General features: G+C 39.2%; 1 protein-coding gene across 1 annotated transcript; it reads right to left on the bottom strand.

Annotated features, from left to right (window-relative positions):
* Positions 1 to 528: 528 nt before the first annotated feature.
* On the bottom strand, positions 529 to 17,231 carry NSUN7 (NOP2/Sun RNA methyltransferase family member 7). The gene is made up of 13 exons (XM_057407548.1): positions 17,083 to 17,231; positions 16,415 to 16,765; positions 15,951 to 16,009; positions 13,941 to 14,071; positions 12,613 to 12,765; positions 11,180 to 11,363; positions 9,437 to 9,647; positions 8,652 to 8,795; positions 7,980 to 8,081; positions 7,308 to 7,425; positions 3,891 to 4,008; positions 1,686 to 2,335; positions 529 to 672 (listed from the first exon to the last, which is right to left on the bottom strand). The coding sequence occupies exons 2-13, from the start codon at positions 16,722 to 16,724 to the stop codon at positions 606 to 608; spliced, it is 2,247 nt and encodes a 748-aa protein (XP_057263531.1). The 5' UTR covers positions 16,725 to 16,765; positions 17,083 to 17,231; the 3' UTR covers positions 529 to 605.
* Between the last annotated feature and the right edge of the window lie 6,598 nt (positions 17,232 to 23,829).

Genomic DNA, 23,829 nt, shown 5'->3' on the forward strand with positions numbered 1-23,829 from the left:
ACATTGCCCCTGTGTGATATTTGGTGCTTGCAAAGCAAGCTCCTGACCTGCAGAGCCAAAATCTCCACTGCCCTGCTCTGATCTTCTTGACAAGACATCAAGATACTCAGAGGTTCAGCCTCTGACATTCCAAAGATGTAAACTCCTGGTAGCAAGAAGAGACCAGGTGGGGGATGCCATGATGCGCATTACGTAAGTATCCAAGAAATTCTGTCATCAGACACAGGTGTGTTCTTTTATGAGTAATTTTAATTCTTTTTGATAATGAATGATACAGATTTTGATTTTCAAAAACTTTTGTGCTCTAAGTGCAAAATCTCTAAGTATATGTTAAGCATTTAACAACCATATTGAAAAAATAAACCAAAATCTTACTGACCATTCCTTTTATCCAACATGTAGAATGTCTCCTCCTCTAAGATGGTTGGTTGGATGGAAACAAGAGCAGGGTTCTTCCTTTTATTGGAACAGGTAAGGAGCACAGGGATATGCAGTAGGTGATGGATGCCTCTGAATAGGACAGCTGGCTCCAATTAAAATGCTAGAAGAAATATTCACTGATTCAGCAATGCAAGGGTATGCATCTGAAGAGCAAGAAGCAGCTGTTACACTGCTGGTGTAGTATCATTCACATCCTTTCCTGTGAAGGTAGAGCTGATCCAGCTACGTTGACTGGTGTAGGTGAGGGAGAAAAATAGATACGTTAAAATGTTTTCTGTGGATGGGTATAAATCGAGACTTGTATGTCACATTGGTTAAGATTCCATTCCACAGTGCTGACACTACTGGCAGCACTTCTGTCAACTATCTTAAATGATTGCCTAGAGGAAAATTTCTCTTCTGGGCCACAGCAACTTCTGCCCTTCTATATTGCTCTGCTGTCTTTGTTTCATTTCTACACTTCTAAATACAATTCCCGAGGTTCCTCTTACTGTCATTCCATCATTGATGGTCATTTTCCTTCTTTATTCTGTCCTTGTTTAATAGGAAATCATACTATAATTAAAAGTATCTCTGAGTGTCCCTTTTATCCTCTGCTCAGATTACAAGTCAGTTGTGAATACTTTACAGGTATTTTATATTTGCTAGCAAGAGGGAGCAGGTTAGAAGCTCACAGCTCTTTCCAGAGACAAGCCACTCTGTGTTGTCATTATTCAGTGGCTTGCAGTAACACTTACAAAAATAACTTACTTGGACAGTAGCAGCTCTTTTCAACTGAGAGATGCTTAAGTTGTGAAAAGCACTTACGAGCTGTGACATCGTCTGACATGACATTATGATTATTCCGTATTTTTAGCATGAGAATATTTTGTCCAGTTTTCAGTGTTAGGATTTTGTGGCACAGCTGAGTAGACACCAAGGGAGTAAGTAGTAGAAGACCTGTGCATGAGCTTTAGTGCACTTGGCCAGTTGCCTGTACCAAAGTTCACATCTAGTTTTAGAACTAAAGCTGAGCTAACTGGTTCACTATGCAAGGCTTAGTTTCCATGTGTCAGAGTCTAAATGGTGCCTAGTACTTGTAAAGAGAAATAGTCACTTAAAAAATGCAGTCTCACTTTAAAAAAAAAACAATTTGAAATTGAGTATTGCTACAGATCTGTGCAGCTGAGGGGGGTATGTATGTTTTGACATGCTAGTTTAAAGTATATAGCAAGAAGTGTATTAATACATACAGGAATCTTTACCTTCTGTATAAAGGCAGGGCAATGTGTGAAGATCCCTGCATCCATGGTCGAGGATGAAGCACAGCTGGCCTGACTGTTTTACACAGAGGTGGTAGAAGTACCCTGCCATGGAAACTGTTTGCTCCACTCCAGCAGTGGAAGCAGTGATGAGCTGATATCCCAGCTTCGTTTCCTTGTGAACTTAGGTATGGCATTGCCACTGGAGGAAACATAATTTTTGCAGGCTTCAGTACAATCCGCTTGTGTTCTGCATGTGCCTTTCTAGCAGGTGTCTGCCTGCCATAGGCCTTGCCCACAGGTGACAATGGACGTGTGTGCTTCAGCACTTTAGGCAGAGATCTGACTGAAATGGGGTGGCTGGATTTCTTCAGCTGAACATTGCTTTTTGTTCGGCTCACACTCTTCTGTTGTATGTTACTGACTGCTTTAGACACAGCAACTTCAGCCTTAATATTAGATACAGTTTGACGGTGAAGGAGCTCTGCAGTCTTTGGCTCTACACCACCAGCAACAGTATTACGTGTAAGTTGTGTTACTTTCTGCTTTTTTCCCCCTTTCTTTGTTTTTTCTACAAGAATGCCATCTAGTAGTCCTTTTGCTGCAGTCTGACCCAAAATGTCTTCAGCAGACAGATTTTCAGAAGAATCTTTCTGCAAAATTCAAAGGAAAGAATGAATCTAAGCCACAACACAGAGCTGCAGACTCCATGAGAAACCTAGCAGGATGACACACGTGATAAACGCTAACCAGACTATTTATTCAGGAAATTAAGGATGTGACTGTTGTGTAAAGAGATGTCTGAGCAGTTGCTCTTCAGAGACCCTGCCCTTTACAGGCCTGAAGAGGGGCAACTGAATTCTGACTTCATGCCACATGTCTCCCACACTGACTTCATCTGTGACGTGTTTGTAATAACGTGCATGTACATATAAGTGTGTATCAGAAGTAGTTACTAAAATACAGAAATATTACCAATAATATTAAACATTAATAATTTTAATGATAATGAAAATCCTTGCACATACTACAAAAGCAAGGAACTCTTAAACTAGATTAACTAGGAACCAGGTCAACATCCAAGTATCTAAAGAGAAGCAATGGGGAAGAAACTATTTACAACTAGCCAAGAAGAGGGTTACTGTAAACCAGAAATTTCAGTTTAAATTCTAAGTACATATTTTCTGCCTTGCAGAAAATGTTAATTTCCAGAATCACCTAAAAATTGTCCATAGGAGCAATTGCTTCTGTGCACTAGAATTTGACTAAAAACCAACTCAAATTAGCTGCCTGAAACAAAAGTGTTTATTTGGAGGGAGGCAGTCCGGTAAACAGAGGTACATGGCATGATTAACTAAAACTTAGTAGCTCAGCCAGGTTCAAAAAAGTATTTTTCATTGAAAAGAAAGAGATGAGTAATAGATAACTTAAAAGGCTTTTCATGTCTGATTCTCTTAATAACATCTCATTTTCCCCAAGACACATGCTGCTTTCAAGCAGTGTAATTGCAGCGTGACAGAAGTGGTACAAATAACTAAATAGGATCTCATATCTTTAATTTTCAATGAAATTTAATTATCCCCCCCTTCGTCTTTCAGTGAAAAAAAGTCCTGCTTTTCTCAGACACCAGAGGAAGATGGTGATGCTTGGAGATGCAGACTAGCTCTTTAAGGCCTTTTCTCAGGAAACATGCCAAGACTTTTAAATATACTCAGCAAAAGCCCCCTGCCTTTGCATATGCCTCAGTTTTAGAAGGAAACATATTCATACCTATGTTACTCAAATTATAACGAAGTCTTTATCCCTACAGTGACACTGTCTGCTTGGATACTGGAAGAGCTGGGTGACACATACAGACGTAACAAATAACTTTGCTAGTTACTATTTATTATGAGTCTAATCAAGCTGGTTATTTCATTGCAAGGTGTAACAGCAACCATACGTTTCCTCTAGGTGTTCCTAACACTGACTGGGAAACTGCTCTGATCACGAACAGCTCCAAAGGAAAAGGCACATATTGGAAAGCTGTGCTCAGCGTAAAACTGTATGAAGGTGGGCACATTTCAACTGCTTGCCTATTCTTCATTCTTAAGACAACTAAAGAACAGCCAGGATTTATTTATGTTCAATTTCATATATTCGTTTGTGGAAAATGGCACTGTTCTTTTATTTCTGTGAAGTCTTTAGGTGGTAATTTTCTTAGCTTACCTCTCTTGCCAGAACAGCCAGAAAGCAGCCACTGGAGATTTCTGATGGCTCTGTTTTGAAAAAAGGTTCAGTGGAAGCATCTGAATCAGAGCAAGTATCAAAAACAGGAGGAATAAGCCTGTAAAAAAATAAACAAATGACCATAAAATAATATTGAAAGCTATGAAAGGAAATAAACAAGATATAGTAAAACTAATTTCCAAATTACATCTTTCAGTTACAATCTTGTGCTGCCTATCTTCACTTTTAAAAACTGCAATTTAAGACAGACATGAGAATTAATCTTTTTAGAACTATTTTTTTTCCCCATGTTTTCCAATAATTCCCATTTAACTTTTTCCCATAACTAAGTATTAACCACCAGAGAATAAATATGTACAAACATAATTAACAAGCTTGTTCTTTCTCAGGTTTGCAATTACTGGATTATCAAGTTGTCTATGAAATTGGGAAATGCTCTGAAAACACTAAGCAGTACACAAGAAACTGTAGAGGTGTTAACTTTGAATTAACTCTATGCTTATCAGAACTATCTACCTAAGCTAAAAATCTTAGTTGAGGAAAACTTGCCTATTTTTAACAATTGAGTTTTGCAGGGCATCCGTGAGGAAGGAAGGGAGGAAGGAAGGCTAGCTTTCTCTCATATTTCCCCTGTATTCCAGTAGTCCCTACCTGTTACAAGGACCTGGCCTGTAAAGCAGCTGAACTAGTACTAAGCTGTTTCAGTACAGAAAAATGCTATCAAAATGTCCTGATGCAATTACTACCTCTTCCTCTTTGCACTGCTGAGGACTGTAAGATACAGCCCCTCAGTGCTCCACTGATCCTCTTCAGATAGGGTTTTATTCTAAGGTGGTTTCAGAGAAACACATTCAATGTTTGTAAGCAATACGCTGACTCATCTGGCTTGTCCATTTCTAAGGGGAAGTCTTCAAAACTGTTTGTTCTCCAGTTTTCACCGTAACCTGATTTTGCTTATGTCCCTCAGAACTTGATAAAACACACTACAAGGCTAACATCCTTCCTGCATTACTAAATAAAACTCTGTCCGAGGACACACAGGAGATTTTTGCTTTTAGATCAGGTGATTCAATACAAGAAAGTGATAATCTTTACTTTGATTGACATAAACAGATTACTGTTACCAGGAATCCCTTTAGCGGATGGTCTAACCGTGAAAATTGATGCAGAAATTGGACAGGCCAAAGGGAAATGCATGAATGATTTCAATTGTCTACATGCACATTTGCAGTGTGTACCTTTACATAAGGTAAGGCCTTTGCTATAAACTGCTTGCCACATCCCTTAAGGTAAGCTCAGCTTAGACAGGGGGTACATCTGAAATTACCTTTGCGATTTCACACCCTGAAGGCCAACTGTATGACCCCACTCCAGCACAGCCTTGTTTTGTTCAACACCACTTTGTTCAGCACTCAGCAGAGTTAAGTCCAAAAGACATAACAAGCACAACTGGTGTAAGAGTTTCTTGAAAGCTTTCCTCTTTCTTGGAAAATTGATATTAAGTAACTTTGTGATGACCACACAGGATGTTTTATTAGTATAACTTGCCTCTCAAAGACACTACTGTTAACACAGGGGTTCGTAATTCTGCAACCGAGTTTTTAATTCTATCCTGCATGCTTTTAGTCAAATAATTTATCTAATTAATTCCAAGGAAGGTGTACAGGGAACTGTCATAAGCAGTACATGCATCTTAAACAGCTTGAGCTTTCATCTTAAGCATAATCAAATGATATATTTTATTTATGGTGTTGTATTACTGCTCTGTTTATGCTGGTTACCAGAAGCTTTATTGTAGCAAGAATTACTCATGAGAACATCCAAGCTGCGTGCAGGGCACTGGAGGAGGAACCAAATCTGGAATTGTTATTTATGAAGGTCATTGAGTCTTCAGCCACAAATCTGCTCAGGTCTGCAAGAATCCTACTATAGCTTTTTTCTCCCTTTCTTACCATCTGAGAATGCCTTGTATTTGAAGGTTAAAGTATCATCTGGTGGTTTGACAAGTTTCATGCTGTTTCTTCAAAACACGGGCTAGATTTTGGTTTGTCTTTTTGGGGGAGGTGAGGTCTTTAGACATAAGGAATTTTTCTGAAAAAAAAAATTAAAACTCCAGGGGGGGAAAAAAATCACAGTCTTTTTTTTAATACACATACTGTTACACATAGCATGAATTTATGTGTTATTTGTGTTCAAATAATACAGAGACCATTCTGTTCCAAGGTCACCCTAGTTCTTCCCATAGAATAGTAGCTGCATATAGATCAAGACATGATAGACTTGACATGATTTCAAATCCCAGAGGAAAACAGAGTTTACAGCAAGAATCCATAAATGCTTTTGGGGTAGTGTAGCATCATTGGCAAGACATACCCTGATTTCATCCATTTGGCATAAAAATTCAAACATGCTACTCTTTCCTATCAGTGAATCGCAAGAAAGATGCATTCTGTTGTACTGTATCTTAACATCACACATAATGTACCTCTTTTTAAAATTCTCTGGACTGGCCATAGCTAACATTTACCATTTTAATCATGTGAAATGTAACTGCATTTAATGATACTTTAACCACAGAAGCTTTGCCTACAATAGCCAGGTCACTAACATCAGCTAAGATAATAGAAAATCTAAATATATAGTATTGCTCTCCTGTGCTTTCGGCAACATAAAACGCTTTTAACCTGCATGCTGTAATCAACTATTATCTCTATGTGCAAGAAAGTGCCAGCTGTTTTGTGTTTATCTACTATGACTGAAAGGAAAATCCAGGCAGTATCCATCAGTCTTTTAACAACTGCTCCATCTGATGGGTAGCAGCTCACAGGTTTAACTCCATATAAAGTATACATCACATTTTTTCATATATATTACTATTTATTATGGTTGCACAGGATGTTCTCTTACTGTAACTGGTTGTGTGTCGGTCCCTCTACCCCCCCCCCCCCAAAAAAAAAATCATTTGTCTAAATACAAGGATGAACATTCCTACAGCAGAGGTTCTTATTTTTCTGTGTTATTCTCAAATTGTAAGATATAATTTCTTTTTCCTTTGAAACTGATCATTCAGGGTCAGAAGCTGAAAGCATGCTAGCAAGTCCCCCAACTTCTAGTCTCCATTTTAACTTAAACTAGCTTCATACTCTGAATACTGATAGGACAAAGCAATAGCTTTGGCAGAAGCTTGCCACGTTATTTCCAACTAGTGATGCTTTTCTCCCATCTTGATTTCAGATGAACAAATAGATTACATGAAAAAGTCAAAAGGATGAATGAGAGGCAGAAAAAAACTATTTTAAATGTTAATCTTATGCAAGACAGATAAGTCTAGGTTAAGAATTATGCTACAATTTAAAGTGATGCCGTAATTTTCCACACACAGAACTCATTCCATACCTATATGGTTGTACTTTATCTCCTTCCACTTCAGATTCCAGTGCTTTCTTCACTACTCTTTCATTTTCTTCTGGGTAAACTGAACAAGTGCAGTAAACAATAGCTTGTACTTCCTTAACTACAAAACAAACAAGATTTTTCCACAGTTCAAATTCTCCATACACACGGTGGTTTAGTGAGGACTGAAAGCATCACAAAAATTTATGCTTGTATGTCACTTCTACCCATAAAATACATCCTCCCGCACCCATCGGTATTCAGTTTCTAGTGGGTTTTAATAATAAAAATCTTTTCAAATATTTGTGGATTTCAGCACAAATTCTAAGCAATATCCAGTTTTTTCACGCAGCTACCAAAGGAGGGGAAAAGAAAGTGGCAGCACGCAGGGGGGGTGTCAGACTACACTTACAACTTTTTCAGAGCAGAGTATGACTAAGCCAGTAAGCCGGTTCTCTACACAATGCTACAGATTTCTGTACTAATGTCTGGTGAACACTAGGCCACAGAAACACCTTCAGACTTGAGGAGATCACCATTCAGGGGTTTTAGTTATAGACTTACTGTTAACTAATAGGGTTATCAGTATATTTTTACCTATAGAAAAACTGGTGATAGCACAATGGAATTGAAAGTACGAGGTCTTCCCAGAAACTGGAGAGCTGGCACACTTACATTTCATTGCATGAATCAACTCATTAAGCTGCCTTTCAGCAAGAACACTGAGTTTATCCTTGGCTACAGTTCCCCGGAAAAGGTCTTTTAGTAATTCTGCATCTAAATGCAAAGAGTTGTGAATTTATTATTGCAACTTGTACTAGTGTCTTAAATTCAGCTGTTTGCAAAAAAATGCTTTGGTAACAGACCTGGTTTATTCCTGGTGCATTGGAAAGGCAGTTTTTACAAATTAACAATACCAAGGAGTGCCTAAGTGATTCTTCCTTCCCTCTTTACCTGTAATCACTAGTGCCTCTTGCTTCTATTTGATGAAAATTGTATAGTGAATAGACTTATACAAACAGTCAATAAAGGAACGTAGTCAATGGAAAATCATACACACATTGGTATCTTGAAATAAGTTTTCTGCCTACAGTCTTTTTACTTTAAAAGAAAGGCTGTATACATTCTGATCCCCAGAATAACCCTCAAACTTCGTACCATCAACTTGAAGCAGACACACAGAATTATCCAAGTTATTTAATGTATACATCTTATAGTAATTTAAATAAAGACAGGGTTTTTTTGTAACATGAAACAATTTACTGAGGCAGTTATGATGTCCAGACCACAATACTTGAATACTGTTGCTACCAGAAAGCATGAGCTAGCTATTGTATCAAAAATTACCTCCATGCTCATTTAAAATAAAATCTATTGGGTCGCCAGCACCCAGTCCAGAGCACTGTGGTAGCAGCAAAATAACTTTTGCCTTTTGAAGTTTTGGGTCTGTTGGTCCAATCTCCGTGAAGTCTTCATGTAACAACTGAATATCTGAAAGAAAGGAAAAACTTTACAATTCTACATGCAAGCAAGGCTGCCTAATTTTAATGCAACAAAAAGTGAGCAGACTGTGGTGTTACACAGGCTTCCATAGAGCTAGAGGCTGCTAGACCCAGATCCTGCTAAGTGTACCCCACTGATTTCAGACAGATGGAAGGACTAGCTAGACCTTAGCATCTTCCACTTAAAAGACTGCTAATGGGATTCCAGAATCTGGCTGCATTTTGTTCTGATTGTGTCCTCCGGGTAACCTGGACAAGTTCATATGTTTTGGATTAACACTCTCAAACAGGTGGATATCAGACTGAAAGCAACAGCCAAGACACCAAAAAAATGGACCCAAAAGTTCCCAGCTACCACCTACACCAACTGCTATACAGTAACTACTTCTGTGGAAAAATTCACCCCGATACTTCAGGAGCCTATGACATGGTTAATCTGCAACCTTTGATTAACTTAATTGTAGCTGAAGAGCTCTCAGTTCACCTTGTGACAAAAAATAAATTCTTACTGCCCTCCCCAAATCCTCAAACAAGGGATCTCCGAATTCTGATAACATTATGCCATATCTATATGCATCACAAATGTCTGTATTAAAATACTTTATGTATGCCAACTGTTTTAAAACCTACTTGTACATTCCATGTGGCTGAAAAAGTTCCTCAGCTCTGCTTCCTTTTCCGAAGATTTCACACCACAAACAAAGACTGTGGACATGCTGTGATTTGTCAGCACTGACAAATGGGCAATGGTCAGATGGGAGCCTACATGAGCCACTATAATGTTGTCACCTGAATTCAGCTGTGCCTGTGCAGCGTGTACAGCAAGGCTGCGAGACTTATCCTGGAAAATAATGACACAAAATCAAGTATCACCAATTAATTTGGTTTCTGTGAATGCCAACCTTCTTTTCCAAATTAGGAAAGTATTTCATTGTTTTCATGGGAAAGAATGGGAAAGAATGGATAAAATGGGAAAGAAGGCAGGAGAAAAACTAAGCAGGGATAGCTGCTAATATAGAATTAAATAAAGTATAAACCCAAACATCTTATAAAGTCATGGACTAAATTTAAATAATCTAATTCTAACTAATGCATACAAAAGCAAAATATCTTTAGGTGAAAAGAATGTGTGTATCATCCCCTTAAGGAGGAACCCCTAGCAAGAGCCAGCTCCAGAAGAGACACAGACCACATTATGCAGAACTCATCCTCAAAGGCAGCTTTACAGAGAAATACCAAACTATTCACATAGCTCTTGACAATAATTATGGGAGAAATGAAGTCTTTACAGATCAAAGACCAATCTGAACAACACAGAGGCAGATTTGAATTCAGAAAGCACAGGGACCTCAACAAGAGTAAACGATGTCATACTACAGGTGATGAAGAGAGATAAATCAAACATTATGCCCATCAAATTACTTTAAAAGTCAAAGAATGAAGATATGTTTAGCACTAAACTTGGCAAATACTGATGATAAGGGAGGAGGGGAGGAGCACTAAACCTTTACATTCACATCCTTGTCTACGTATCCACTTACAGCATTCAAGTACCATTCTACTCACCTCACTTTGAATATTCTTAAATAGTAATACTCAGAATTTGTTCCTGTGACCTATGGGGCTCTCATATATAGTTCTCTTCTGTATGTATATCTTCTATTCAAAATGTACATACTGAAACAGAATACTGAATTACTTTGTAAGTTGGGTAATACATTTTGAGGCTAGAATTTCCAGAAAATGCTAAGCCTCAAGTGAAAATGCCCTTTGAAATGTTTCTGCTAGGTAATCAAGATCATCAAGGCACTGCAGATTATTTGTGGTTGCATGTTGTTGCACTGTTACTCCAAACCACCACTCTACAACAGGAGCCTCTGACCAGTCTTGCCTGGAGAGCCTAATGATGGCAAGTCAGGGAGAAGACCAATGGGACTTACGGAGATTTAGGAACCATGCTGCACAAAATACAAAGAGGTGTCATCATTCCATCACAAATAAGCAATTGAAGAGGAAGAAAGAATATTGGCATACCATTAGCTGCTAACTGGGGTAAATCACATAGAGTTACACAGAAAATTTGCTCACATTTTCAGTGGTAAGACTGCCTCTTTGACAACTTTTGATGTTTATTTTTTAAGGTTAAATTTAAAACATTCCACTAACTCAAATGTAGCTATCAATTATAAGCATTAACATTTCCATGCTAAATTTAGTAAGTGAAACAGTTTCTAACCTCCTAATTATAAAAAATGTCCAAAACCTTATGAGTATGTTGCTGCCTGTAATAGGACAGACACACAATACATAACCTAATTCTAATGTAAAACATTAGTTTGCAGATCCTGTGATTCAAGGGTGACATCAACTCACCTGCAGTAAGAGTTTCCTATCTGCAAAAAGATCTAAATTAAGCAGTTCTTCTTTAAAAGAGGAAGGAAAAACCAACACATCACCGCAGTGCTGGTCCACACCATACGTATAATGGTCCAAGTCTGACACAGACTCAACTTTTGTGAATCCCTTCTCCTTCAAATCTCTGAAAACATCTTCAAGGCTGTTAACATACAACTCTGGCCATTAAATATACAAGAGTTATTTCAGCAATACAGTTCACACTGATTACATGGATTTTTGCCTTGTATTTTTCTAGTGTGGGTGTATACGTATACTTACACATACATAATTGCAATACTGCCTAATACAAGAGGGGAATTCACTCTATTTTAGGCATATAAATCCTGTTTTGAAACTATTAAGTTAATAAGTCTGATGATAAGTTAAGAAAGAGATACGTGCTTCCAGAGGACAATTCAAAGCATCAAAACATATGTCCATTGCTCAGGAGACACTGTGGCAAATTTATGCTGAAATACTTAAGTTCTTTCAGTTGCTTTCAATTTAGCCGAGCTTGCAATGAGTTTAATGGCTGATAACTGAAATAATCTTTGTGTAAATGTAATGAAGGCAAAAATGCTGAGGTTTGCAATTCGAATATCATAGAGATTTAAAGGCATATACAACAAGACGTGTTTGCTGACATGCAGTTTCAGACAGTACCACAAGCTTATATGGTACATTAAATGTAGATTTAACGCAGTAGCTTTTAGTTCAGTCTTATTTAAGGGCTGCAAAATCACAACCAGAGTAAGACACATTCTCTATCTTGAAGAGCCTGTAACCTAAGCACAGGACATTGGTCCAAGACAAGAGTATGAAAACAAAATTCTTGAAAATCGTATCTATGGATTACCTGTCTAACAAAACTGGTATCAGGATAACCTGGTATGGTTCATGTATTAGTTACTACAGAACTGGAAACATATATAGTTACCTTTATAGTAAACCACTGAATATAAGGATTATTAAAGGGTATTTTCTATTTCAAGTCTACATTTTGTTTTGTATCTGTCTTAACACCCTTAGCCAAGATTATTGCTTACAGTAACACACTTTTAAAGAAGTTTTCTCTATTTTTCATCACAGTTTACTCACTCATATAGTATTTTCTAACTTTATTTTCTGATTTAATTAGTGAAAGACCCACATAAACAATAGAATAGTAAGAAAAACTGTTTCACAACTTGTTACAGTTCATTAATACCATTACTGCACTGTATAAAAACTTGTCCTGGGTTCAGGACAAAGAAACATTATGCAACGTCAGTGGTCTAAGCAGAATCTAAATGTAAGAAACTTAAATTACTGGTAATATATAACCTGGAAATTCTAGAACAAGTGTGTAGCAAACTATATCACTTCCTATGTAAAAACATCAATATTAGATGATACTTAAAGGAACTTACCTGATTTTAAATGTGTTTATCCAAACACACAACGGTAAAGCAGAAGCCCTTTGGTGCTGCTTACGTATGGTTTCTGGTAGAACATATTCAATTGAAGGAGCATCATGTTTGATGCGATATCTTGCCAGTGCAGCTGCCAATTTGGTCTTAAAACTATAAAAACATAGTCACAAGTTTAGTATGTTTTATACAAGTTTACATCAGCTATTAACGTGCAAGATTTCTATTATATTACTGTCTTGCTCGGAAACAAAAACCAAAAGTGAGGTCTCGTTCTGCAAGCTGCTACAGAAAATACAAGTGAGGCATTTTCTAACCCAGACAACTGTATAGGCAGGGTAGTAGTACATAGCTAAGACTGTTTCACTTAAATGCATGAGACTGGAATTATGACAGGTGAATATGTCAGTTTTCCCAGGCAACTATGAAAAAAAAACCCACAGACACATTTTGGAACTGTAACCTGTGGGATACGATCATCAAATTTTTTAGCATGTTTGAAGATATAAACACATATATGTGCAGAATGAGCATTTGATGAAAGTTGGCCTCTAAATCTGTACAGAAACAACACAAGGATGATGGCAACCAGGAGTCAGTTTTATTATTATTATGTGAAAATGTCAGAGGAAATATTCCCAGTCTTTTCTTTCCACAATCTTTATGCATAATCTTGATAGATGATAATTCAAAGTAAATACAAATTGCTGGTGAGCTACTTTAGATGTCAAGGTATATTACTTACTGCCCTCCAGAAATACCTTGCACTTATGAACTTTCGGGGCTATTCCAAATTCAGCAGCAACACAATTCTATTCAAATGTCTGTTGAGTTTATCAACAGACTGACAAAAGAAATACTTGAACACTACTTAAAATGCTTATTTCATATATATCATTTGGTTTGTTCAATATTTATTATCATAAATTAGAACAAAGTTTCATAATAGAAGTTTTGCTAAACAAATGGATGTTATTCCATTCCATGACTGCGAGACTGTTACATAGTTATGAATGTTTACTATTTAATTTCTTTTCTCCAGTTGTATAAAAAAATTTCAGCAATTCCAAAATAAGACCCTAGCAAAGTAATTCACAACAGAAAGACGGTTAGCTACATTTTTCTTAACTATTGGAACACGAAAGTTTCTCTCCAAACTAGGTTCTCATTAAAAATAAAAACAAAGCCTGCAAAATTTGAAGATAAGAGACCTCTGTAATAATTAAGATCAAAGACATCTGTAATAATTATTTTAACAAAGGTACTGGTTATACAAGTCTGTATTTTTGCTAATATATATCAATAAAAAGATGTTATTGCATCTCTACCTGTATAGATAATGCTCTATTTTCCGAACGTCTGCTACAGGTTCATCTTCATCAGAAATCTCTCGTGCTTGAAACTTTCGGTCTTGTAGGTCATAAAGCATCACAACAAGCAAGCTGGTTAATTCATCTGGCTGCAACAGAAAAGCAACTGGATAAAGTGACACAAAGCATGCCATACTTCTGCAACAAGTTCCATATCAAACAGCAGTCTCCCATGTCAGCAGCAGAATAAAAACTCCAATGAAACTCTGATTTCTAAGTATAATTCCTATGGAGAGTTAGTAAAACACTGAAATTTGAGGGTTTTTAAAAACTCAAATATACAATTTAAAAGTAATTTAGCTTATCTAAATTAAAACATTCTCCATACACACAGATAATATACCCTATCTTAATAGCTTTTAATGTTACCTTGAAATTACTTTCTCCTCCTATAGCAGTTCCTTGCATAGCTATGCTAAAAAAAGCCTTTTGCCTATCAATTTGTCTCTTGTGGGACTGTTCAGCGTGTAACAACCGATAAGCTCAGCTATAACAATCATTCTGCAATTGGGACATATGTAGAACCTCCTTCCCATGCCTAAATGTTTAAAGCAGGGAACATCTTCTCTGTTAGGGACAGTAATTATCAGCACTTAACTCACTTTTGTCTACCTCTTTTCATGAAATTCCTACAGTTCTTATGCCTATAAAAATTCCTACCCTCTCACAAACAGGACTGGAATTAGCTAGGAAACTCAAGTTATTCAGGGAACACTACCAAAAAAAATGTTACCTTACTTCCTTACAAAAACAAGCCAAAAATCAGTGTGTTAGATCATTTGCCTGCTCACATCAATCTCCACAAATAACATCTTGTAATTTTCAAAGGCATCTAAGACTAAACTGGAAGGGACAGAAGCAGATTATTCTGCTAGCTCTGGATTTTCTTTTCATGTCAAAGCAGGAAAGCACATTGGGAGAGTAAACTGGACCAGCTTTTGTCAGTACAATATTTGCATTCAGTACATTGCCTAGGAAATGAAACATGGGTGCAATGCATTCTTTTGTCTGATGGGGTTCGCTCCATGCTTTCCAACTCCCAGGGACAGGAAGGGAACATGACTTTCTTCACCACTCACAAGGGGACACAGCTGGGAATGAAAGCACATGGACATGCACTGACTTATGGCCAACATTAGTTAGCAAGTATTACAGTGCAGTATCATTATGGTTCACTCTCCTACCTTCTTTCTTTGAAGAATCGCAGAATACCAGCTTGGAAGGGACCTCAAGGGTCATCTGGTCCAACCCTTCTTGGCAAAAGGAGGTTCTAGATAAGCCCCTTGTCCAGCTGAATCTTGAAAGTTCCCAATATTGTGGAACCCACTTCCCTGGGGAGATTATTCCCCTAGCTGATTGTGAAAAATTTTCCTCTTGTACCCATTACCCAGTGGTTCCTTTAAATGCTGCAACATAGTCATAAGGTCTCCCCTGAACCTTCTTTCCTCAAGGCTGAATGAAACCCTCATACAGCTTCCCAGTTCTTTCACCATCTTTGTGGCCTTTGTGTGGACCCCCTCCAGACTGTCCACATCTTTTTTATATAGCAGGGGCATAATCTGAACACAGTATTCCAGGTGTGTCCTGACAAGCACTGAGTACAGTGGGATAACAACTCCTTTATCGCTGCTGGTGGTGCCCTTGTTAATACAGCCTGTTGGCTTTCTCAGCTGCAGCTACACACTGTTCACACATATTGAGCTGCTTGTCCACTGGGAGCCCCAGGTCCCTTTCCACAGAGCCGCTCCATTGGAAGCAGTAAGGTGCAACAAGAAACTCAAACAACATATCTAGTACCTTGGAGATGGACTCTTCAGACAACAACAGCAGCAATATTTTAGTCAGGCTCAGCAATATTTCAGAGGCTACCGTATAGTTCAAAACAAGTGGTTTGAAGAATTTTGCAGAATTCTCAAAAAATATTCTAATTACATTAAAAAATATTTCTTCACAAAAATGTTCACTTACTATTGAATGGCATGGGTAGACACAACTATCTAACAGCATTTCTTCAAGAAGATCTTGATCTGCAAAAAAAAGAAAATATTGACAAGTTAGTTACGCTATGAAATCTGCAAAATTCTGTGGAAGGAAAAGAAAAAATTAAAAATTATTAATAAAAAGCTGAAAGTTTAAACATCATGAAAATTAAGGGCAAATTCAATCACAAACATTAGCAACTCCAAATACATGTAATTCTTTTCTGTGAAAAGATACAGAGTTTCAACATTTGGTTTCACAACATGCTAGTGATACTTGTTGATATTTAAATATTTGAGGGACATGAGTAGTCTAGTAGTAGTAACCTGTGGTTTAACAACAAATCTTTAACAAAAGATCTATGCTGTCAGGCAGAAACTAAACACCGTTCTGCCATATTTTCTCTGCTGCATCGTTTCTGTTGGCAATTCTTGGAAAAGTTTTGTACTCACATTTTAGAGCATTGAAAGCCAGTTCATAAGACAGACGCTGGGAACACACATCTTTAAAAGCCAGCACGGGAGGTGCTGAGTCACCCACATACCGCACCAGCATTCTATCCTTAGCCTTTTCAGTATGAATGCCTTGAAAAATCTTAGCTGCGTTCATGTATATGGTGTCGTGACAGCAATTCTTCTCAATCAGAGTCATTGTTCTTTTTACAACAGATTCTTTTTCATCTGGCTTTTTCACTTCACTCAAGTCTGAAGTACCATTTATAATATCCTCATGTAAAGGCAAGTTATTATTAGGCTCAGGCATTTTTCCAGTTGCCGATTGTGTAAGTCACAATCCTGCTGCCTCTGCAAAAAACAAAGTCTGTACTTAATTATGACATTTTATTTCACTAGAATACACTTTTCCCCTAATTTTCAGGTCTTAAATAGAATTTATTTTGTTTTTTTTAGGCTCTATTACATATATCATCTGTACTTTCTATGTCTATCATCTTACACATAGTATTTATATATAGTTGTCATAGCTTATCTTCACTAATGCAGACACAAAGACTGGTTACTTATTTCCAAGAGGCCACTGCTTTAATAAATGATCCTAAACAGACTATATGCAGAGATTTGATTCTTTGTGTCTAAAAAGAAGCAGACAGAGTATCTCTTACTAGAAATTCTCCTTCAGTAAAGCCACTACAGAAATTTCAAAGCAGCCACTGTCTCTTCCAAAGACCAACATCTTGAAAAGGGTTGCAGAGAATTCCACATGCTTGTCCACTAAACTACATAACAGTTCCTAAAAATGGATAACAGAGATCCCATAGGTGTTAAAGTAATTACTATATTACCTAAACAGCACAATTTTAAATGCAGGAAATCCATTCTGACATCTCTGAAGACATTATCCAATCCTCCATATGCTTATCTGTGTTACTTACATTTTCTACACATCTTGCATATGCAATAAAATAAAACCTATCTTCCCCAGAGGTGGAATAGGCAGCCATGGAAAGCCCCATGCTGTGCCAGCATTCACCTGTTCAAGCTCCCTTTCCCAAACACAGATGACACTCAGCCCATTCCTCCCCTCTCCAAGAGCAGCCCAAGTCAGTGTTCGTCCAGCACTGCATGCTCCAGGCAACTGACAAGTATTGCTTCCTGAATTCTGGCAGCCCATCTGGAAGAGGCCACATCTCCTTCTTTCCTAGGATTTGCTCCCCAAAACCAAGCTGCTAACCCTGTAGAAGCAACTTTTATTGTGTCTTTACAGACATCCTGGACCTCAAATGGCTGTTTCTGGTGAGAGTTAAGCTACAATAACCCTAGTGTGAGATACAGCACGGATGGATCCATGGAGCAAACATAAATTTATTTTATGAAGCTGCATTGCAACAGAAAAAGCAGCACTATCAAAACAAAGCACTGTTATTCACTAAAGTACCACATTACCTAAACCAAACTGAAGCTTTTGTGCTTAGAAAGGGGGGGGGGGGAAGGGAAGAAAAAAAAAATCACAAATGCTTTCAGGACCTTTTACACTAATTTGACCAGAAGACATATAAATGATTTTGCAGAAACAAGGACAGCATCTATCAGGGACCTGAAACTCAAACCCTTTCTCCAGCTGAACACAAAATATTCCTTTTTAGAACATGTAGCAAGTGAACCAATGTTTGTGGTGTTCAGACTTTTAAACCTTGTAGGGTTTACTGTTTATGACTTCTTTGCTGACCCACGAGACACTGCTATTAAGTTATTTGACGAATACACTTTCCCAAAAGACAACTGTCATGTTAATCAAGATGAGATGACACCGTTCTGCCCTGTGCGGACACTGGCTGCAACACTGTTAAATCACAGCTTGGACTACTGAACTCTGTGCCAGGCAGAGAACACTGGGCTGGATTAATAAGAAGCTCAGCTGAGAGAAGAGAGTAGAGACCCTGCCTTTGTCTATACAAGAAATGAGCTGGATCTCAAGCAGATTACTAAATTAGGAGAAAAAAAAACAAAGGTTCTAAGGAGGCCATCATTTTCTTAGAACAGAATGGCCTTTGAACTTCAGATTTTTTCCACTGTTTAGTTAAGAAAATCTTCAAATGAAAAATTACTTTCTTGTGTTTGAGGGTTAGTGAAGAGAGATGAAGAACGAATGTGGAGACAGATGAAGTTTATAATATTTCTGTGTCCTAGAAACACTAAATCTCAGCGATCTGGCTGACTGGAGGTCCAACTGCTTCACCTACAAAGCAGAAACTTGCTGTTGCAATAAGGTTTCCAAGTTCTTGCCAATATACTTCCACATGGTTTTCCTTAAACTTGATCAGATTTGCAAGACTAGCAATAGGATATGTGGAAGAAGGGAACTTAAAAGACACCTGTTGTGGGGGTGCAATGTATCAAAGCTGTCAGAGACCATGGGAAGGAGAAACTACAGCTGGCAATTAAGAGTGACCTGTCCCTGACTGGTACTTGGAAGATGTTGGAACTGGCAAGGAACAAGGACGTCAGAACTGGAAAGAGGATGTTGATAAGAAAATCAGACAACTCACAGTCAGCACAACAGTTCAAGTAAGACCTGTAGCATCAGAAGGCAAACAGGCGCTTCTTGCGCACATTATTTGTGCAAAGGGATGTACAACTCTCTCTTCTGAGAGCACCTGTATGACGGATGCAGACAGACTCCCGCAACACAAGTTACCATTATCCAAGTACAATGCAATAGCAATAAAGGTAAGAAGACTGCAGGTTTCCAATAACAGAGTGGGAACTAGAGAGGACACTGGGAAACTAAATCAGACTTTACAGCCAGGGAGGACAAGGCAGCAGGCCTAGCAGCATCCACATTCTTTTTCCTGTCACAGATTGAGCAGGGCTTCCAGCTGCTCTGCCGGGCTCTGTATTCGAAGCGTTCAACACGTGTAAGACTAAACCGTCTGGGAAGTCTCCGGAAGAGAAACTCTGGGGATGGCGGCGCCAGGCGCGGCGGGTTGAGGCGACCTCCGCGCTGTCGCCGGAGCCCCGCTACCAGGCCACAGTTACCCTCGTTGGGCAGGGGAGCAGAACCCCTCCCACCCCCCCGGCAATCCCGTCCGCACTTACCCTTACCAGCAGCGAAAGACCCGCGCTGCGCTGCCCGGCCGGGCCGGGCTCAGCAGAGCCCAGCCGAGCCGAGCCCCGGGCGTGCCGGACACCCCGCCCGCAGACCCACCTCCGCGGTGGGGACCGTTGGGCCCGGGGAGGACGCCGCCAGCCTCCGCACTTTGGCGGGGGGGATCCACCTGCCCGCGCCCCCCCGCCTACCCGCGCCTCCCGCCAGCAGCCCTCCTCCGGGCCGGGGGCAATGGTCCGGGCCGCGGCGAGGGCGGGCGGTGCTGTGCGAGCGGCGGTCGGTCTAGCTGGGGCCTCGAGCGAGGTGTGGCGGATCGGGCTCTGCCCGCCAGGGCTCACCCCGCAGCGCAGGAGTAATCAGGAAGCCGCAACACGATGCCAAGCTCTACCCTGGCAACGGCAGGCAAGCGTGCGAGGTGTGTTTGCCAAGGGCTGCCATGGCTGGACCTTTGAGGGAACGAGAGCTGCTCGCAGTTTGCTTCGTTTAGTTTTAAAAAAGCCCTTGATTTAAAAAGATATTCCCCTAAACATCATTAACTATTGCAAACTCCATGACCACTTTAAAAAATCAATCTCGCCTACACCCACACTTCTAGCTGCGTTGAAACTCCACCAGTTACAGGACTGCAAATCCCACAAACGCAAGAGTAGCCCCAGCTAAGGTGCTGGGTTTTCACCTACCCTGAGCATCAGCAGGATGCTGTTACTGTACACAGTGCTCTAGTAACGCTTGAGCTGTCTCAACCTCCACTTTTATTCAGTCTTGAAGCACATCATCAGGCTTTTAAGTTGTTTCTAGACTTTAAAACAAAACCCTAACCCTAATCAATAAATCAGCCAGAACCTTGACAGAAATTTACTTCTGAGAATCATAGAATCACAGAGTGGTTTGGGTTGGAAAGGACCTCAAGGTCATCTAGTTTCTCCTGCCATGGGCAGGGGCCCCTCACACTAAACCATGCCCCCCAAAGCTCTGTCCAGCCTGGCCTTGAACACTGACAGGAATGGAGCATTCACAGCTTCCCTGGGCAACCCATTCCAGTGCCTCACCACCCTCACAGTAAAGAACTTCTTCCTTATATCTAGTCTAAACTTCCCCTGTTTAAGTTTTAACCCGTTACCCCTTGTCCTATCACTACAGCCCCTAATGAAGAGTCCCTCCCCACCATCCCTGTCGGCCTCCTTCAGATACTGGAAGGCTGCTATGAGGTCTCCACGCAGCCTTCTCTTCTCCAGGCTGAACAGCCCCAACTTTCTCAGCCTGTCTTCATACGAGAGGTGCTCCAGTCCCCTGATCACCCTCGTGGCCCTCAATACAAACCCTAGTATATCTGCGGTTTCACAAATTGTCCCAGAGCTTTTTGTGAGCAAGCTCCTTTGAAGCACACAAGCCAACACTTGTCCTGAATGCAATCTTGGCCGTTAGACACATCCATTTCTGGTATGAATATTATCAGATTCTTACACAAACAAAGCTGTGACTTCATTCAGTCACATGCATTAGGACTGGAAAACTTGCAGTTAAAATCAGTCCTTAGTTTGCTGATGGTACAAAGGTATGTAACTGCTACGTGCTCCAGCAGTGCTGCTACAATTGCGACAACAATTAATTACAAAGCAAGCCAAGTAAACTGGGCAGTTCAAACAAATCTTCCTGGTGATAAAACAAGTCTTTCTCCTTTGCTTTTCTGGTCTATTTGCAAATCCAGACAAAAAAATTTAAGGGGTCAATTAAAACCAACCAAACAAAAAAAGACAAAACAAAACAACAATTCTTGACATTTAGCTTTTCTAGTTGATTTCATTTTTAAAGTTAATGGTCAGATGAGTCCAAAAATTGCTAATAGTTTCAGAATGATCAATTGTTCACTGGAAAGGTTGCCCAGATATGTTCTGTGCAAAACAACTGTGCTTTTATTCAACTTTCTCATATAACAGTTACAAAAAATCTTGGATTATGCTTTATAATAAGGAAAAAACAAGTTGGGTTTGATCTGGAATGTTATCTTTTTTGCCCTATTCACTCTTCTGACCATTTATTTTACAGCTTGGAAGACCATGACTGTAATTCAGAATAGCATAGAACAACTAACAGGAGTTGGCTTGGTAGAATTACCAAGGCAGAATTCAGTACAATAAATGAAGCATTATTTTAGCAGCTTGAAATGTGGAGAACGAGGGAAAGCTGATGATGAGGTCTGAGGAAGAACTCTGAACATGAGACACCAAAGTAGCTATTAAGAAGATGGGTAGAGGCATGGAAAAAGACTGGATGAATATGAGCTGACTCAGGGATAAGAAGAGTAAGAGACAGAGGGAACAAAGTTTCTGGTTAGAGGCTATCAGAGAAGGAGCGGAGAAAAACAATGGAGCTTCCAGTCACACAGAAGCAGGGAAAATGGACATCATTACAGCTGTAATTAATGGTTTTTGGCACTCATGAGCTCATCTTTCCAAGTCTTCAGATTGTATGATTAAGACTTTTTATAAAGACACAGTAGTCAGGGTATTAATAAAATATTCCCCTTCAATTTCATTGGTTTATAGGTTATGCAAATGAATTCCTATTGTTTATTTACAAAGAAAAATGCAAGGCTGTGTTCCTTGTTCCTGACGGTTAGAAATTCCTGTCAGCATAAATGGAGTTTTATCAAAATAGTATTGTTTAGCAAATCTAAATTTTGACATACCCATACCAGAAACCCCTTTCAAATGTTCTAAAATAAAGTGGATATATTTATAATATTATTCCTTGAAGCTATAAACAGGAGAGCAATTACCAGTACAAATATTTCCCTGTGTAATCTAAATACAACTCAAAGGTAAGGATTTAACATGTAAGTTCCCCCAGTTGCAAATGTTTATAGGTTATCAAGAAAAACAAAAGCACCACACACATTCCATAGAAACCATTTGTGCAAGACAATGTTAATTTATGTTAATACTAATAGAATTGCAAAGATGTCTGCGAGGGAGATAAAGAAGATACGTGCAGAGAAGTAACACGCAATCAGATAATTTGACACCAAAAAGCAGTAGTTGTGCGGTTTGGCAAGATGTAACAGAGAACATTCTTTCACCTGTCAGGGACAACATGTTCTGGTTTAGTGACATAAACAACTCATTTAATTTTCATCTTGTACTTTTCATCCTGTACAAAGGTAAGCACACCTATACAGAATAGAAAGCCCTGAAGCTATAAATGCATAATGAACTGAAGCTCAAAAGGTTTGTTCCTGTCACTACAGTTGCAAATATTATAACCTGCCTTGTTAGTACATTCTGGGGGGGAACGTGTCTGAAGTGACACACAACACTGTCTGTTTTCCTCCCATCTCAGCTTAGGTTCAGAGACAATCTGAATGTCCAGGACAACTTTAGCAGATGTGAAGAAGTGGGACCCTCTGCTCTTCTCCAGCACCCCTGCACTAGTAATACTGAACATCTGGACAGATTTAGGCTCCTGGGGCTCTAGGAGCCTTCCCTCCCACTACCTGTATCCACTGAGCTAAATTTAAACACTCCTACTGAGTTCAGTGATATAGGATCAGGCTTTGTTGCCCCATACCTCTGCCCAGGTGATATACACCAGTGGTGTCAGTTTAGAGATCCTTATTTCATTATACCAATTGTTCCAAATAATTTCCATTCCATTCACAAGGAAGTGTTAAGCACCCCGTTGCACAGGAGGACTGGTGTTGTGGCGTTGTGCAAGTTCTCCTCACACTGGCTTTCCACTCTGTTGCTGATATCCCTCTTACTTACTATAATGGCGGGGCTTCAGTTACAGAGACCACAAATCTCTGCATGCTAGTTCTGCCTTAAATGGAATTAAGGTAGAACTTAGAATTTGGAATTCTCCAAACTCACTGCTGTGCGTGTCTCTCCTCTGATCTTGTTGCTTCTATATGAGTCACATGTCAATGATATGACAAAGAATCTTCCTGAGCTTGGTTCAAATTTTACTCCTTTTTCTGGAGAGGAATTCCAGTTTTCAAATTTCTTCCATCTCCATCTGACGCTCCAGCCCCTTACTTATAAAAAACCTAAGAGTATCTTTCTGCAAGATCAAACATCTCTTACAGCTCTGCCTGTTTGTACAGGGTACCCACACTTGATGTTGAGGTGATTTACCAGACTGCATTCCAGTCGTCTTCCCTGTGACTTGATATCACCTAACAGCATACTTTTCAGCCTAGGCTATTTTCAAGCATCCCTTTAAAGTTTGCAATATGTGTTAGGCAGTGTTATAAACAACCCTGTAAAGTTTAAAAATCTGGAGATTCATACTTCCAGTGCTCAAA

The sequence above is a fragment of the Pezoporus wallicus genome, unplaced genomic scaffold (genome assembly GCF_028554395.1).
Source record: "Pezoporus wallicus isolate ANWC-B61680 ecotype Strahan unplaced genomic scaffold, APGP_CSIRO_Pwel_v1 contig_2492, whole genome shotgun sequence".
Classification (NCBI taxonomy): Eukaryota; Metazoa; Chordata; class Aves; order Psittaciformes; family Psittacidae; genus Pezoporus; species Pezoporus wallicus.